Source organism: Poecilia formosa, unplaced genomic scaffold (assembly GCF_000485575.1).
Source record: "Poecilia formosa unplaced genomic scaffold, Poecilia_formosa-5.1.2 Scaffold9, whole genome shotgun sequence".
NCBI lineage: Eukaryota > Metazoa > Chordata > Actinopteri > Cyprinodontiformes > Poeciliidae > Poecilia > Poecilia formosa.
In genome coordinates, this window is record NW_006799948.1 from 4,231,027 (window position 1) to 4,244,647 (window position 13,621).

At 38.2% G+C, this 13,621-nt stretch overlaps 2 protein-coding genes across 3 annotated transcripts; one reads left to right on the forward strand and one right to left on the reverse strand.

Annotated features, from left to right (window-relative positions):
• Window positions 1-850: 850 nt before the first annotated feature.
• LOC103156866 (tetraspanin-8-like) lies at window positions 851-5,588 on the reverse strand. 2 transcript variants are annotated; one of them, XM_016664462.1, is made up of 10 exons: window positions 5,292-5,588; window positions 4,826-4,891; window positions 4,077-4,190; window positions 3,894-3,968; window positions 3,723-3,821; window positions 2,982-3,068; window positions 2,470-2,529; window positions 1,487-1,570; window positions 1,248-1,360; window positions 851-957 (listed from the first exon to the last, which is right to left on the reverse strand). In XM_016664462.1, the coding sequence occupies exons 1-9, from the start codon at window positions 5,370-5,372 to the stop codon at window positions 1,256-1,258; spliced, it is 771 nt and encodes a 256-aa protein (XP_016519948.1). In that variant the 5' UTR covers window positions 5,373-5,588; the 3' UTR covers window positions 851-957; window positions 1,248-1,255. The 2 variants fall into 2 exon arrangements, with proteins under 2 accessions (XP_016519948.1, XP_007579125.1); XM_007579063.2 differs by having other exon boundaries at window positions 851-1,360; window positions 5,292-5,586.
• A 1,469-nt stretch (window positions 5,589-7,057) lies between these two features.
• LOC103156873 (ras-related protein Rab-19-like) lies at window positions 7,058-13,273 on the forward strand. The gene is made up of 4 exons (XM_007579074.2): window positions 7,058-8,122; window positions 11,457-11,640; window positions 11,927-12,030; window positions 12,117-13,273. The coding sequence occupies exons 1-4, from the start codon at window positions 7,928-7,930 to the stop codon at window positions 12,303-12,305; spliced, it is 672 nt and encodes a 223-aa protein (XP_007579136.1). The 5' UTR covers window positions 7,058-7,927; the 3' UTR covers window positions 12,306-13,273.
• Window positions 13,274-13,621: the final 348 nt, after the last annotated feature.

Genomic DNA, 13,621 nt, shown 5'->3' on the forward strand with positions numbered 1-13,621 from the left:
AAAAGACAAAAAGTGCATCGTGTGTGCATGTGGAAGTTCATCTAATTTCTATTTTTAAAAAAAAATTGCATATAATACAAGAACACAATTTTTGGTATACAGTGAGGTTGTTGAAAGCTGCTCAAGATGCACCAATCGGGCTTGGAAAACTAAATAAATAAATACTGCAGTGTTTTTGATAAAATGTTAGATAGCCTCTGAATCAACTGGATTGAGATAATATATTATATAGTAAGTATAGGGTTCCTACACATTTTTAATGGCAAAAAACTATAATTTTCCAGCTCAAATGTCCTTCCTTTTTAGCCCAGTTCTGTGAATATATGAAAAATACCTATATACAGTGGTCAGGTATATACTAAGAACCTAACCCGCACGCAAAAATAAAAGCATTATAAGGAAGAGAAGAAGGAAGCAGCAACACAAAAGGGCATATTTGTGCTTGATTAACACCTTAACCTCACTTCCTGTTTGGCGTATCTACCTATAGCGTAACGGCTTTGAAGAAAGCTTTTCCTTAGAGAGCATTTATGATCATGTTTTAGAGCTATAGATGTTATGAATCAATATATTACAGGATTTCCAAAGGGTTTTCAAGCAGCTAAGTACATTTAAAATACATCTTTCTTCACCAAACATCATTATAACTTGGGAGAGTGCAGAAAACCGCAGTCATAATTTTACAGTTTCGAATCCCAGCTTTTATAACAAGCAGTGTCTACTGCGGTACTGAACCTGTTAAAAACACTGAATTAATCTCGGAAGGTTGGAATACAGAAAATGAGAAAATAATCAATAAATGTCAGACCATTTTTGAACAAATGAAAAAAAAAAGTAATTATGTGCATATTGAACTTAAAAAAAATATTAAGGAACATCGTTACATGTCCCAAGGGGGGGGGGAAAGCACCAGAAAAACAACTTACTTGACAAAATATCCTTTGAAAGCACAATCTTCTTTATGATGGAAGCATGTAAAAGTGTGAATATCATGTAAATACAAGTAAAATTGCTTTGTTTTACAGCAGTAAGGCTTCAAACAGTAATATAATAATATTAATCTAACCATGTAGATCACTTTTCAAACATTAGTTACATGCAGTAACATGTATAAAATCATAACATATATTGCTACAGCACATTATAGCCTGGCTATGGTATGCAGCTCCATGTGGCAATTCAAACCACGTACGCTTGTAGGAGCTTGTAAAGTGTGTGTTTGCGTGTGTGTGTGTTTAAAGACGTACTGCTGCCTCTAGAAAGCGCCGGGAACGTATCTGTTGGACTGGAGGAGAGCTATAAATTCCTGTTTCCTTTTGATCTGTCCCATCAGCTTGATGCTCATGGCGAGTAAGATGATCTGAGAACGGAAACAGAATGCAACAACAACAAAAAAAAATGCATAAGATTCGAGCAGCTTACTCGCTAATCGCTAAGCGAGGTTAAGTAGAAGGTTGACGTAAATGTGACGAAGCGAAAGCCTCACCCAGAATACTCCGCTCCCAAACTGTATAGCCATCACCAAGGAGAAGGCCAGCTTCAGTTCGGAGAGATAAATCGGCAGGCAAGGCTGCGGGACGAAACAGCACGGCAACATAAAAGGCTCGAAGCAGCAGGCGTAAACAGGGTATTGATCTGGGTGGTGTTAATGTTGTTTTCCACTGTGTCCAATTACACCTACTGAAGTTCACTCGCCGGCTTTATTAGCCGCACCCGACAGAGTGTTTGTCGCACTCAAAAATCTGTTTACAGAGTGACAGCGAAGGTCAGCGGGAAACGGTTTGTTCCTCTTTTTAATCAACAGTCACTTAAATGTCAGAAGAAACGCATAAAGAAGGAGAACTGGATGAGGCCAAAACATCCTGGAATGATAAATTGATCATTTATCTAATCAATAAAAACAAACTGGTTGCTTTTAGGCCTCCTGAGATCATTGTTGTCAGTCTTTTTTGCTTTATTTTGGTGTGGAGCATTGGTACGTCCCGCCTTCTACCGACACATTAAAATTGTTGTAGCGCTGTCACACGCATCCTTTTGGGCATCGTCGGTACAAAATGGCTTCCGTCTCTGGTTGTATTGAAGACTTTCTGTTTCTGTTATCTAGAAACAGCATTAGATTTAAACTTCTTGTTTTATTTTGTTACAATTTCCCCTCTGTGGAATCAGTTAGAGCTACTTCCTGTTTCATGGGTTTTACACCTGGCTTCAGTTTCTAATCAGCATACCTGTAGTGAATTTGCAACCATCATCTCTGGTACTTATTCTTCAGAAATTCAGCTCCACACTGGATTTGTAAGGCTCGATTTATTTATTTATTTTTCGTTCCCCGTGTCATGTTTTCATCACTCTTCCACTTGCAGCCCCATTTGTTAAGACATAAGAGTTGTCGACAGTAACTTCTGGGATAACACCAAACACTTATAGAACTGATGAAGTTATTTATGAGACTGTGTCTGTGACGTGTTTTACCTCTCGATAAACATACTGGTTCTTCGGCGCCCCGATAGTGGCGCTGCCCCGTAGTCGAACCTGGTTGAAAGGCCAAAGATTAACCTTGATTATGAAATGAAAAATGCAAAATTTCAAATCCTCCTTTAATTGTTTTTCTTAACTTTTTGATTGTGAATCAACAACTCACTGGTGCCACTTTCTTGTAGTTTTTTACGCTGTATAGAGTCTATATTTTCAGGTGTAGTCAAAGTATTTTGTTTTTAGAGCAGTACTATGAAAGAAAGCTGAAAATGTCCTTTTTGTGGTGTAGAAAACTCACCTTAACAAAAAGTTGTAATATTAATTGTTAAAATTCTCAAGCCTAATTCTCTTAGTCTTAATTTTTAATGTTACAACACCAAAAGACCAAAAACAACACGCTTTTGTTTTTGTAACCATATTAATTTTGATTAAAGTACAACATGACGACCAAATTGCATAAAATAATCGTGATTATGTTGCTAATATTTTAAAAGGCAGGGAGTACTCACACATTTTCCTGGATAGTGACAGTTGCAGGAGGCGGGGATGGATGCACCCCAGTCCTTGTACCCTTCAATGAGACCGCAGCATTCCAACTGGAACGGACACAAACCGGATTAAGATTGAACATAAAACAAGAGCCACTTAATCAACAACTTGTGTGAAACATTTAACAAGAAGGCAAAGTTTTAGCAAACTAATAACTCACTTTCTGGGATCTCTAAATGACACAACACCAAGGCTTTCTAACATCAGCATATGAGGTTATATTAAAGTTAAATGAGAAAGTTAGTGAGTGGCTTTTCACCAGGGATGCAGTAAGCTCTTATCACCACTGGGTGGCGATAGGAAAATTATTTAAAGTTCAGCTACTATGTTTAAGTGAGGCTGCTGTTCCTTTAGCTTTGCCTTTAGAAAGAAAGACCTTCAATATCAGTAATCTACACTTAAAATAACTTTCTTTCAAAAACAAAACCAAAACCAGAAGACATTAGTTACTAAAATATTTCTATTTATTATAGTGACCTGAAAAAGTAAGCAGAATTTACAAGAATCCATTAGATTGATTTATTTTATGTGGGTTGATAATTTTATTAAGAGTTTTCTTGAAAACTATTGATAAATTGTACTCTTAATAAAAGGTAGAGGCATCAGTTTATGTTGAGCTAATGTTCTTATTAGAACTAAGTTTCACAGAAATTTTAAAGAACATATAAAAATATTATTAAACTATAAATTCTCTGGCTTACTTCCTCTTGGATATTATGTAGCAACGTCCTGTTGGCTTTGTTTGGCGCAGTGAGCGGCATCATGGCCAGCAGCTTGGACTCCTCACGCACAACACGCTTCTGAAAACAGACAAAGAGCTCTGAAGAAAATGTTTGCAAAATGTGCAAACGCGTGGGATTTAAACATCGTACCTCGTAAACATCTTGGTAACTCAGTGCCGTTCTGATGATTATTGTTTGACTGGCCGCCGCCATCCCGGCTGCGTACTGCACGCAGACGCACAGGCAGTTAAATACAATAATTATTCCTTCACAAACAGAAACTCAAAAACACACAAGGAGTTTTAAGATTTTTTTTATTTTTTTATTTTTTACCAGAATCAAACACCATCGCTTCCCTTTGCAGGCCCCAAACACACCGAGCACAGACAGCAGCAGGCAGCCAACCTCGATCACATACATCATTGCTACAGAAATGCTGGGAATCATCTGAAGAGAAAAATAAAAGTGCATTTCAGTGCCTTCTAAAGTGTTCATACTGCACAAATATGTCACAAAGAAACACTAAATGCCCTTGTTTTCCAAGGAAAATGATGTATGGGTATGAACTGTTTTCACAAATAAGTATTGTGAACCTCAGCTTTGGTTTACGGTCTTTGGTTGTCTTTGGAAATGGGACTTACGGCTTTTGATTAACCATTGCTTTCCTCTTGCCACACTTTAAAATTCTCACTTGGTAGAAAATTAAATCAAGTTGAAAATCTACTACTTCCCTTCTACACGCTACTTCCGGTTAGTCTGTCAGGTAAAATCCCCTAAAGATGAAGTTTATTATATAAATGTCTACTATTTTTGATCTGAACAGGTGCAGAACTAAAATAGCATGATAAAGCTTCAGAACCTAACTTTTGAAGACAACGCAACATCTTCCTCGCAAATAGTTGAATGACCAGGTTATTCCAGGGGGACAAAATAGAAATATTGCTTCTATTTTGCATTTGGGATTCATTAATAATTCCTCTCCTGCCTTGTTAGCTTTTTTCAGCCCTCGACAAACATATATTTGCTTAAAAGCTGCATATAATTCATATAATTACATCAAAAACATCAGAAGTGTATCTTACCTTGCCAGTTTGTATGAGGTCCCTATGCCAAATAACAGTCATCCTCAACATGAAAAAACACAAAGCCTAGAAAAAAACATAAACATTTATTTAATTAATGAATTGTTTTTGCTTTTAGATCATTTAAAGCAGATTTAATTCAGGTTTTTGACATCTGAAATTATATATCATAGCTTATCTCGTAAATCCTTAAAGGCTATGTTTTCTTGAAGCCACTGCTGTTACTTCTTAAAGGAGCAGTGACTTATTTAGAAAAGAAAGAAAAGCAGTAAAAACCCAACCAATCAAAACATCGACCTGCTTGCATGTAACTCGTGTGACAAGCATTACCCCCCTTCAAATGTACAATTTCTTCATATAACAGTAGTATTTATGTTAGGCAAAAACATTAACTGACACATTTTAAGAAGATACCAAACAGGCCTGTTCGGGTAAACTGCATTCAGAGCCGCTGGAATGTGCTTACCATATGTACAGCGTTAGCGAAAATAAACGGCCTTTTCAGGCTCGTTTTATCCGCCACCACGACCACTGAGCTCTTCTGCATTCTCGCTGGTGACTCTTCCAGGCTTTAAAACGCCCCCACCCCTGTTTTTCTTTTTCTTTTCTTTGTTTTTCTTTACATAAGAAGAAAACAGAAAGAAGCTTGCCGTGGAGACTGTAAGGGCATCTGTCGTCTGCATCCGCACAGGACGTCACTGTGATGTGCTGGATGCTGGCTCCGTGCTGCCTTCAGGTGGCGTCCGGAAGCGTAGGAAATAAGAAGTCTAGTAGTTATGAACAGCCCGGTTATTATAAAAGCGCATTAGCAAGGCTGTAGCCAGGATTATAGACATGTTAAGTAAGCGAAATCCACTCTTAATTGTTTTTTAAGCTTTAGATATGATTTAATCCTATAAAATATCATTTATCTAAATGTTTTGCCTTCAGAACAGTTTATTCTCCTGAAAGAAAATATCCCAAAACATGGCAAACTGTAAATGGTCTGCTCTGGATGTTTCACATAAATCATGTTCTTTTTATAAATTAAATGTAATATTGGAACTCCAATAAATTTTATGGCTCTCTTTTCATCCCAGCACCAGTTCCGGCTGTGTCTTTTACTTTAAAAATCTTCAACGCCATCAATATTTATACATTCAGACCAAGAAACCAAGCTTCCACTGGTATATGAGTCATAATCCACTATCACTTTGTATTCTGTGAGTGTGGTCCAGTGCTTTCTTTCTTCTCCAAGAAATCTCAGGGAAATCTGAAAATTGATAGATATAATTTTGAGGAAAAATCCTAACATCCCAGATTATTGTTATATCTAGTGGTGGTTCAAATAAGCCCAAACACAGTTGTAACATTCTTTAAATATGATTCTTTATTCTAATATAATTACAGGTTAAAAATGTTTATGCTAAAACACTTGTTTTTGGAATTGCTAGTTAGGAATAGATACATTAACAACTTGGCTCAATTTATTTATACAGGAGTCCAATCAAAATTATATCACATCACAATCAAATCTGGTTGACTATTTCATGCTAGTTGGTAAAAGGTCGTTCATGTTGTCCAATATTGAATCCACCTGAAGCAAGCATGTGGCAACCACTCCCTGTTAACAAGAGAAGGCTGCAGCAGAACCAGGCAATCCGAAACAACTGGCTTTGGGTTGAGAGGACAGGGAGGAGAGAAAGAAAAAAAACAAAAAAACACAAAGGCACTGGGTGAGGGTACAAAGAAAAGCTAAACAAATCAACACAAGGTTAATGTCTGCACTCAGGATCTCTGCAGAAGAGCCTTATTAGCATCTTATTAGAAAAACCTTTAAAAAAAAAAACAAGGGAAGGGTCAGGACTTTATTGCAGTACTGATACGTTACCTTTAAAATGTTACTGAAAATGGTGTACTATTACTATTACTGTTTCAGTAACACATGAAGCTTTTAATTTTGTTTCTTTTTATCAATAAGGACAATTGAAATCAGTAAAAAGATTTGGTAACTTATCAAATGAATTATAAAATATGGTTGGAATTTAACCTTTAGATCTGAAGTGCCATTTCCTAAACAATTTGACTTGGGTTAGAAAAAAAAAACAAAAAAAAAACAAGAAAAACACATTATCTCATTCCCGTTGACTCATCGTCTCACAAGTTATCTGTAAAACAAGTTGCTGAAAGGTGGTGCTGTAGGCTACTGCAACAGTCCTTACAGGACGAGCGGGTTGAGTAAGTTCACTGCCCAACTGACTTCATTTCCCATAGTGCATCATGAGGTATGAGGCTTGGCTGGGTAGAGAAAACAGGTGGGGCAGGTTTCTGTTGTTACACACAGGTGATGTGAAGAGGGCAGGACTCGGGTGAGGAAGAACAGGAAAAACTGATGGGAGAAACTCAGTGGGAGGAACCGTGAACGAATGTTTATGTGCGTAAGAGAGCGTAAGTAAGTGCCTGGGACTGCAGACTGCTACAACAAGACTTAAATTTTAACTATTTACTACTAAGATTTATTTTATTTTTATTTATTCGTATTATTTGGTGCGGGGGGTGGGGGGGATTACTGGAGCCCGTTTTACAGGGACTTAAAGAATGGGATGGATTTTCATGTCATTTGTTGCCTTGGGCAGTAAAGTGGGTCAACACCTGAGAAGGAGCTAAAAGGAGAAGCTGAACTGAGACCGTTTTGTCCCGCTGAAAGAGCACAAGAGAGGAAGGACATGCTAAACGTTCTGGGGATACTGAAGAGGGAGGATGCATAACTGGACAGGAAACACCGTCTTTTTTTTGTTTGTTCTCTTTTTGGGGAAATAGACATAGAAGGAGTTGATTTCTGATGCATCTACTATATTAACCACAAACTAATTCGGTGATAAATATCCTCCTTAGCTGTTGCTGCTTGGAACATTTTTATTTTATTTTTTCCCAAGTATCATTTTGGGCTTGTTTTTATGCCTCAATTCAACCGTAAAGATAACTAATCACCTTTCAGCTACAAAAGGTCAAACATTCCAAGAGATCTACAGTTCAGCTAAAGGAGGGATCATTTCCTCTACTCACACTGAAAACGACACACACACACACACACACACACACACACACCACTGTACTTCCAACATGCAGGCACCGCCACCTGAGCACGATGACACTTTTGATTTCCTGTTTAAGATCATCCTCATTGGGGACACCAATGTGGGGAAGACCTGCGTGCTCCAGAACTTTAAGTCAGGGGTTTTCTCTGACAAACAGCAGAACACCATCGGAGTGGATTTCACAGTGAGGACGGTGGATATTGAAGGAAAGAAAGTAAAGGTAAGCTTTCTACATAGCGTGTGTTTTGTTGTTTTAGACATGCAAAAGACATTAAATGAAGGAGTATAAATCCAAACGTTGCATCGGCGTAAGACTCGGCAGTGCTGAAATATATTAATAAGACACACGTGAGCTATAATGGAAAGTAGAGATTCTATTTTGGGGGTTGTTTTGTTAGTTTTAAAAAAAGAAAAAATGAAATTGAAATTAATAGCTCCCAAATTTATTGTCCCTGGGCTCCACGTTTAGGAGAACTCTTTTTCGAAGGAGTTTCCTCCAGTGACAGAACAGCAAGCGGCAGTGGCAGTTTGACTCGGTCCAAAACAAGCCTGACAGGCGGCTGGTATGAAGAACCGGTCCATCAGGTCCCTCCCTTTGTGCCTTTGTAATGGCACAACTAGATCTTGGACTGATCTCTCATCTCCTGCACTTGCTCTTGAAAAGGAAGCTTTCATCAAAAACTCATGATGTTTCATAGTGTTTTTTTTTTTTTTTAATGTTGCTATTGTTCAACATATTTCATTGGGATTTTATGTTGTTGGATCCACACAGCACAATACGGCCTGCACCATGTTTCACAATGGGGATAATGTGTTCAGTGTGACGTGGCCGGCGCATAACTATTCGTGCTGCTGTGTCCCCTTCATGACTTTTGATAAACTTTGTAATAGTTTATGTTTAAGTATATTAGGGTAAAGAGTGCTGAATACAAATCCACACCCGTCTTTTCAGGTATTTATGTGTGAAACGGTTGAAAAAACCACAGATTATGTTCCGCCCACTTTGCATTTTGCATTGCCATGTGTGACCTATCGCGCACATTTAGTACTAATTCGTTAAGTTTAAAAAGGGTGACTACTTTCGCATATTTAATCTTTCGCTCTTGTCATTGCAAAGAAAAGATTTTCACCGTCAAAAAGCTTTTTGGTATAACAATAGAGCAATATTTTAACACTTATGTGGCAAAACAGGTGGAATATAGCAAGCCAATAAAATGCAATGAGTTTGAGTGGCTTAAATTTGAAACATCTGGATGCATTTCTTTTTTTTTTTTCATACAAGCAAATTTTGTTTCTGCTTCTACAAATGTCACTCTGCAATTACTACACCTTAAGGTTGTAATAAGTGGAAATATACATGAACTGCCAAGATCTTGCTGTTCACATGAGTTATTATTTTCGACTGCTCATGTGTCTGTGACTTCGCTCAACCCCATCGGCTATTTCCTGCCTGAGGCTATGTCTATGAAGTTGTTTTTTGCAGCTGGCACAGCTATGTTTCTTCTTTTTTTTTTGTGACCTTATTCTACGTACAAAGGAAAGGAATTAAGTTTTTATTCCACCACTGAAATACATCTTAAACTAGTCAAACCTGCATTTACTTTCGGAAGACATGTGGAAACGACACTTTAGTTCTAGCTGCTTTAAATTAAATGGATGACTTGTCTCCATTAACTAGTTGTGGTGTTTTGGAAGGGGCTGGCCTGTTGAGTTTACGCTGGTTGCTACAATGTTACAAAAATCCTTGGGGAGTATCCTCGGAGATATGCTGTAAGGGCTTGGGGATTCTCCGCAGGGAAACCAACAGGCTTCTCCTGCCTACCACGTATGTGTTTGTTGCTAAAGCCCTCTGTAGCTTACAGGCTACACATATTGTCTACATATAAAATTATTAACTCAAATGCCCCATTATTGGGGATAATTTTCACACTCTCAAAGCAACATCTCCAAGATCCTCGTGTGCTTCCTGAAGGCCTCTAGCTTCTCATTATCTCTAGTAGTGATCATTAAACTCTTTAAAGAAGGAAGAACAAGCTTTCAGTTAAAGTTTATGGATCAGACCATAATAAATAAGTCACATGGTCAAAATCGGGCAACTATGACACCCCAGATGACAAAAAAGCACATGACATATTTTGTTGAATCTTTCTTTATGGAACAAATTTTAACTGGAGCAACATTTGCCTCACAGTTGTGCACAACATAAAGTTATATTTAGTTTTTCTACGACAGTTTTTATTATATAGTGAGGAGCAGTGTCCTTTTGCATCACTGACAGTTTACCATATGGCAGAGGAAGTGTTAGTGTGACACTTCCTGTCTTTGCCCTCATTTACATTTGACAGCTAAAGTGGTCTGGACTCAAACCAGGCCTGTATTTTGAGTCTGGGTTTGCTTGTTTCTGTTTGATGCCGTGCAACACTAACATGCTCATAAAAACCAGCTTATTATTTTTGGCTGCCTTTAAGTCGCCTTAATAAAAAGAAAAAATAAACACAATTAAATCATAGCATCTCATGTTTGTTGCCATTCATCTTTCAGTCACTCTCACAAAAGTAAAAATCTCCTTAAATGGTTTTCGTGACACAAACTCTTTACCTTTTCCTCTCGGCAAAATGTTGTTGCTTTGAGTCTAAATGACATCTATAGATCTCTTTATGTGATTAAAATGTTTTTGGGTGGATTAAATTCGCAGACTCTGTCGGTCTTTCAATGCTTTAGTTTGCTCAAATTTGAGCCTACACAAAGTTCTGCATCATTTTGTGGCGTAAAGGAAGATAAGGCTTAACTGACTCAAGATTGTCATAAAATGATCTCTATAACTTAGGCAAATTTAAAAATTGTAATCTTCTAACTTCCAGAAGCAGCAAGCTGTGCAGCTTCTCTGCAAACAAGCGCAAAAAGAACATGTGCATTTTTCTGCTTCCTGTCCCTGTTTTTGGGAGTTATGTTGCTTAATTCTTCATCCTTGGCAGCCCCCCGAAACACAGGCACTAGTGGGAATTCATAGATTTCTGGGAAGTTCAGCCCTTACTCTAAATGATGTTTCTTTCATAATCATCTTTGTAATCTCATGACAAAATTGTGAAACTTTGCAATAATTTTAACTCTTCACAGTGAAATCAACTTGAAAATTGTTTGCTTCAAGACATTGCTGATTCATTTTCCAATATGCATAGTGTTAATGTAACTTTCAAACCATTAGACCAGTGTTTCTCAATTCCGGTCCTCACGCGCCCCCTGCCCTACATGTTTTAGATGTTTCCCTTCTGCCACACACCTGGATTCAATATTTTGGTGATTAACAGGCCTCTGCAGCACTTGAAGGCCATGCAATCATTTGAATCAGCTGTTCTGGAGTAGAGGCACATCTAAAACATGCAGAGCAGGGGGGCCTGAGGACTGGAATTGAGAAGCACTGCATTAGACTGATTATTTTGTAAAAAAAAAAAAAAAAAAAAAAACCCCACTTGTTACATATTACTTTCTATTACATGAAAACCTTATACGAGCTTGAACTTAACACTCGGATGCATTATTTCTGTGTGATGCAGATGCAGGTGTGGGACACAGCAGGTCAGGAGAGGTTTCGGACCATCACTCAGAGTTACTATCGCAGCGCTCACGGCGCCATGATTACCTATGACATCACACGAGGCTGCACCTTTGATTCGGTGAACCATTGGATCAAGGAGGTAGAGCTGTACGGAGCTGCCAATGTACTCTTGGTGCTAATAGGTGAGTTAGATTTTGACTTTTGTAGCAAATAAAGATACTCTGCTTGTATGAATCAACTGATTTTGATCTATGACTTTTTATGTACTTTGGGTAAAAAATATATCATGCCACAAAGATCGGTATCTATTTACTCTAAAGGAAAGGAACAGCAAGAGAACATAGCATAACAAAATGTTTTCAGAAAGCTGTTTGAGTGCTTGGTCTTGAACCATACACGCTTGTCAAGCCCAAACATCAGCAGGATTATGTGTGCTGCCAATATGGCTTCATGTCCGTCTCCATTTAGGTAACAAATGTGACCTGGAGGAGGAACGGGAGGTTCCGTTCGAGAAAGCTTGCAATCTGGCAAAAGAAAGGGGCATACTCGCTGCTTTGGAAACATCTGCTAAGGTAATGCAAACGAGCAAGGCTTAGACTCTGAAACTTTGGTTGAGTTTTTATTATTATTATTATTTAAAGCATTTCCTCTTTTACAGGAAAGTCAGAATGTGGAGGAAGCCTTCTTGATGATGGCCAAGGAGCTGCTGTCTCGTAACGGCCTCAACGTCCAGCAGGATGAGAACAACGGCGTGCCTCGGATCCTCCTCAGAGAGAACTCTCGACCAATCGATGTCAGCGTAGGCGCCTACGTTCCTCCGGAGAAAGAGAAGAAGTCGTGTTGCTGACGCAGAGAAACTGTGACTGAAGATGCTTGAAGGGTTTTATTTATCGGGAATGTGGATGAGTGAAAGAGGATCTTGAAGTTCTGTGACGTCGAGGCATGATGTACTGAGCGTCTGCCAGAAGGCAGATGTCAAAGATATGGTGAAGAAATGTTCGGAGAGGAATGCTGACGAAGCGTCTTTACTGGAAAGACCTGCGATCAGTGTTCAGGAAGCGCTAAAGCCCAACGACCTACTTTCATATCAACTGGTCCATGTTGCTAATTTTTTTCTAAATTCAAAACAGTTTAAGGCAAATACATTTACACCATTGGAAGTCTAACAGTGTGCTAAGAGCTTGGGGTTGTTTTACGGTGCGATTTTGTTAAAATGAAGTTGAAATGTTTTTGAAAGATTTTTTATTTTTTTTTTTATCTGTTGTGTCTCTCGCTACACTGTGGATTTAAGTTTCTAAAACAGCTTGCCATACGCAAAACTACTGTGAAATAAATAAGTCTGAATTGATTTCACGACACAGCTGCAAAAAGCTGTGAAAATAAAAATGCCATATTTGATTGAGTAGCTTCCAGCGAACTCCTTGAGTCCGTCAGGAAATTCTGACCTCTGAGGAAAAAAATCTGACGTTTCTAACCCATTGAACACTGAAGCGACACTGTCTGAACACTAGATGGTGCTGTGCTGCACCGCATGATCTGTGGCTGCCGTTAGGGTTGCCTTTGCATTGTGTATAAAAAAGGGAAACGTGATTTGAAAGAGGAAACAAAAACGTGTCCAAACACAGTTTGCCTCAAAGCCATGTTCCGGAAAAGATATAGTGTATTATTACAATAAGGTCATCACACTAGAAAAAGAGGTCATTACTTTTCTGAGACAGTCACTGGTAAATTTAGCCTCGCTGATATTCATACATCTATAAATATTTGCTAGATTTGGCCATGTTTCATTAATAAAATTCAGTCTTTCTCTTGGGAGTGGGGTTGTATCATAGACCAACTTGATTTGTAAAAAAAAAAAAAAACTGATATTTTATTTTTTATATTGCCCTTTGTACAACTTTGTTGGCCTATCATAAAACGTAAAACCATTGGGGGAAATTTTATACTTTTGGCGACGTTGCTAATATTCACCAGTATGTGTTTGGGGGCGGCGGGGAGAAATCTTCTCCCTTTCCAGCAAGCAATTAATGAACTGTATCGGGCTTGGCTACAAAATCATTTTTGTGCTTTTGATTAATACACTAGTTAAAAGTGGAAAATGGATTTGAAATGTATCCTTGAGGCAGAACTGCAGTAAGTACCGGGATTCAGAGGCCAAACAAC